The sequence below is a fragment of the Nestor notabilis genome, unplaced genomic scaffold (assembly GCF_000696875.1).
Source record: "Nestor notabilis isolate BGI_N333 unplaced genomic scaffold, ASM69687v1 scaffold14783, whole genome shotgun sequence".
Taxonomy (NCBI): domain Eukaryota; kingdom Metazoa; phylum Chordata; class Aves; order Psittaciformes; family Psittacidae; genus Nestor; species Nestor notabilis.
In genome coordinates, this window is record NW_009923443.1 from 31,656 (window position 1) to 36,333 (window position 4,678).

The 4,678-nt window shown below is 38.6% G+C and overlaps 1 protein-coding gene across 1 annotated transcript in view; it reads right to left on the bottom strand.

Moving 5' to 3' along the window:
- ALG12 (ALG12, alpha-1,6-mannosyltransferase) overlaps window positions 1–4,678 on the bottom strand; it is an 11,745-nt gene continuing 7,067 nt past the window's right edge. The window contains exon 9 of the mRNA XM_010012143.1: window positions 1–928. Within this exon, the coding sequence (XP_010010445.1) occupies window positions 697–928 (232 nt within the window). The 3' untranslated portion in view covers window positions 1–696. The remainder of the gene's footprint in view (window positions 929–4,678) is intronic.

Genomic DNA, 4,678 nt, shown 5'->3' on the forward strand with positions numbered 1-4,678 from the left:
AAGCTTCATTTTAAAAGCTCTTTTTCCTGTGAAAACCAAGTTGCTGTTTCTTTATGAGCTGTTGGAATTAAGATAACCATCCTCAAATCTGTTATGAGACAGTGCTTGTCAAAAGGTCCAACTGCTTTTTAAGTCAATCTTTCACTTTAATTAGTCTGGTAGCCTACAGGGCACAATTAGGTATTGTGATGAAGCTACAATGAATATGGCTTTCCTATGTTGATAGCATCATTAAGTTTCACACAAGCAATCTCACAACTGAGGGGGTTACAATCTTGCAGCTACATCAAGTAATATATCTTTGCACATATAGATTACATATCAAATTATTGCCGTAGCACAAACCTGTGCCATTATGTATCTTATCTAGGACAATTAGGACATACCTGTGCTACGTTATGAAACGGGCAGCTACCCAAACCAAGTAGACAGGTTTTACTTAATACTACTAAACTTGCAGGTAGCCTCTCTCAAACATATGTAGCAATACAACTCAGTATTTGAGTATATACTGACCAGGAATGCACTGTAATGTTTACGTAAGAAACAGGATGGACCTAAATACCAATTGGTACAAAGATTTTCTGTGCCTTTCCACAGAAGCTGAATTGCAGTGCTGGAATGACAATTTGCTGCTGTCTTAGATTATTCAGTCATCAGCAAGATTACATCAAAAGGCTTACTTAAAATTCACAGTCAAGATGATAGAGGAAGTTTTTCCAACAGTACTAATTTTGGTTTCAAGTTTAAAGTAAAAGGAGGTAGCGCAGTAAAGTTCAACCCAATTTTACTGATACCAGGTATATTTGCCAGTGGCCTGTGGGTTGTCTTGTAATGTGATATTTGAAGAGGGTTTGTTTCCATCAGTATGTGTGTGTAAGAAAACATCAGCTGGTCTCCTGGTTTCACATCTTCTCTTTTGTCGTACCTGTAAAGAATAGAGATGGCTTATTTACATTTCTCTCTTTACATATTAATCATCTCAATTACTGCAAGGCATGTAGCATCATCCAAGATGAAACACAAAAGGAACTGTAACATTCTCTGCTATATCTCCTGATTAGATTAACTTGTTCTGGAGGGGGAAATAGTAGTTTAGGGAGCCAGTCATTCCATGCAAGCCCTTCTGCTGCTACTGTGATATGAAGCAGGACTCCCAGTAAATCTCCCACTAGTCCTCTGAGTTCTGTGAAGAAAGGACACCAAAGCCTAAGACTGTAGAAAACTGGACTAATTTTTAAGTTTTAGTGAACCTGCAATTTTTGTAGAGTAAGTGTGGGTAGGGGTTTTGTGTTGTTTAATTAAAAAAAAACTAAAATGAGGCACTTCAGCAGAAACCTTTCTCTTCTGGTAGATGTACATTAAAGTAGAAGCCTCAGAGAATCACACAGAGAAGACATCCTTGAACACTGTAGGAAAGGAAGAACAGTCTGGCAATTACAGTATTAACTTGGCACATGTTATTTCTGGGTTCCCTATCTACTACATGTTTGGGTAAGTCACTCTGGGTCACCTTTATAAAACTGTTTAGGTACCTAAATATATCTAAATGATTTATCTAATGTATATATGTGTGTGTGTGTGTGTGTGTGTGTGTATATATATATATATATATATGAAGTAAAACATGAGTTCCAGAACTATTTAACACATACAGTTAGTTATTTCTTAAAAGGAGTTACATTCAATCTAGCTGCAGAGGAAATTCACAGGATGAGAAAACAAGTGACTTAAGCATTTGACAGGGATTTGAAAGATCTAGATTCAGCTATTCTCCATCTGATCTAAGCCCAGAGCTGGTTCATTGCCTCACAGAGCTGTATGAAGCTCTCTGATTTTCTAGAAATGGAGATAGATCTCTCTCACTGTCTCATGAAGACACTTCTACTTCATAATAGTTAGTTATTCATTCACTGAAGATAGTCAGGTGCAATTTATAGCCCAGGGGTTAGGATGCTTATTTTGGATATGGCAGCCTGATCGAGTCCTCAATCCAACAACTTCAAAGGGGAAGAATAAGATCAGTCCACCCCACAACACTCTGTAGACCACTGTTAAGTGTGCTTCCAAAAGTGGGAGAGCTGGATTCAAATCTTTGCTCTGTATTCCAGAAAAATGCTCTACACTAATGCTGGCTAACAGTCTGGAAGACAGAGGTTAAGATGCAGGTTACTTCCTTTAGTTTGTTTATGACAAGACAGTCTCAGTTATCTAACTATAAAGGAGTCAATGCTCTCTAACCTGGGTGAAGAGCATTCAACCCCTTCTGTTGCCCTTTTCTGTGCTCTGTCTTCTAACAGCCTTCTACTCCTATTCTTAGGCACCTTATTCCTCCTGCAGATTTCACAAGCAACTTACTCAAGGCTGTGGCTTTTCTTACAGGCATGGACACTGGTAGGGAAATGATGCAATCCCAACCCTTCATACTCTTAAATGCAGCTAGGAGCAAATCCAGGCTGCATCTTCACCACATCTGTCTTTGCAGGCCTGGCCTCACGTGCTGCGATTCTCTGTGAAAAACTGGAAACCATCTCAATCTATATTGTCACAACACTCCCTGACACAGCAGTCATTAACATCTAAGACATTTAAAGAAAGGACTTTACAGCAAACTGGAGGTTTTGTGTGGATTATTAACTGAAATTTTGTCAACCCAGAGGAGAACCCAGGCTGACAAAATCCAGGGGTGTCAATAAATACATCATATAATGTAGAACTAGACTTTGCACACTCAACAAGTGCTTTTTTCCCCTCAAAAAAAAAAAAAAAAAATTAAAAAGCACGCTAATTTCATCTGTTATTTCCAAAAAGATCACAGTACCTCTTAGGATGGTACATGCATCCAACTGGCAGTAAAAATGGCATACTTTGTAACAACTCGACCAACTACTAATTTTGTGTTTTCTTCATCAGGAAATAAGGGGCCTTTCATCTGGCTGCAAGCATTGCTGAATTTCATTATTTTTAAATACCTTAAGCTTACACAGCACATTTATTCCTGGTTCAAAGAGACAGCACTAATTGAAGACAAGATTGTAACACCTGTCCTGTGTAAGAATCTGCATCAAGCTTCTTTCAGTCGTCCTTTGAAGAAAAACAATGGATCACTTGCATTTTTCTTGAGGCAAACAGATCTAATCTGAGCATGCCACTGAAAGCTGTTAACCTTAAGACACTTTTATTTATGGATCATAGTTATGCTGATGAATCATCAGCCTTCATAGCGACTCCATCCTTAAATCTGTTTTCACTTGATGTACACAGTCTGTGAAGATGGTGAGTGAGTTTTCATCCATCTGAAAGGCTGTCACTTCCCTGGATAAAGGGAAACAGCTGGTGCCAATAAACTTTGCACTACTGTGCTGTCAGACAAAGTGGCAATCCTGTGTATGATGCTCAGCTGTGGATTTTGCCTGATTGTTTTAATGTGAAGCTTTATGATGAACCAGCCCTCCCTTGAGGCTTTTTTATGATGAGTAAAGATAAAAGAGAGAAAAACTGCTCTGTAGTTGCAACACTATGAAACGTCCATCAGTGACAGGGATGTTCCTTGTTCCCAATCCCACCACCCTACAGCCTTGTAAGCCCAAAACAATCCAAAAGCCACGACCTCAAAAAAGCTCATTTAAATTAAGCACTGTATTTAGAAAATAGAGTTCTATTTAGAGTAGTGTGTGTACTGAAGTGTGTTCAAAAAACAGATTGGAACATTTTAGCTATCACTTATAACAGCTATAGTGTGTTCTACCACTTACAGTTTAATGTCTCCTCCTGACTGCTCATGCTTTAAGACTCTCTCTAGACTGAACATGCAAAACCCAATTTGAAACAAACATTGGCTTAGTAACTGTTAAGATAATTCAGCTTCAAACTGTCCATGCCATCACAACATTATCAGGGAGCACGGAAATAAAATAAGCCATAGCAAGTGCAATGATTTGTGTAATTCCCCCAGAAGCATACTTTTCCCTTCTCCCTCTTTACTTCCAAAATAGTTTTATATCTAAATAAACAAACAAAAAAAAGATGTTTCTTCAACTGATCCTGAAAACTGTAGATGGAGGAAAAAAACCCCAAAAGAACTCCATACTTAGAGTACTACTAAACCCAAAATCTGCTTGTATTGCTTTTGGTTTGTGCAAGTATGAAGTGAGGCTTTGTGTCACTGTCTGCTGAATCATTTCTATTAAGATGACATTTTGAATGGGAAACCTGCACTTCAGCTCAAGAGGTGCCTTTTTTTTGGTCTGCATCCTGCAAAGCAAACAATGCCATCCCACAAACATCTCCTACTATTCATTTTAATACTCTGATTCTTAAAACTGTTTGTAGCTCACTGCTGGTCATGATAACAAAGCACTCAAGAGGATTTTTTCAGAGCTAACGAACGTGACCATCAGCCCACCACAGCAGGTTCAATGCTATCTAAGTGAAGGATGTTCCACATAAAAATAGACTTACTAATACACACATAAACCTCACATTGACACGTATCACTCAAAAGCAAACAAAATGAGAAGACACTCCCACAATTATATACTGTTCTACCAAGAGCAGGGAAGTGTTCACCAATAGCTGTGTTTTACAAGATCTACTGAAATATCATAGAATGGTTTGGGCTGGAAAGGACCTTAAGATCATCTAGTTTCACCCCCCCTGCCATGAGCAGGGACACCTC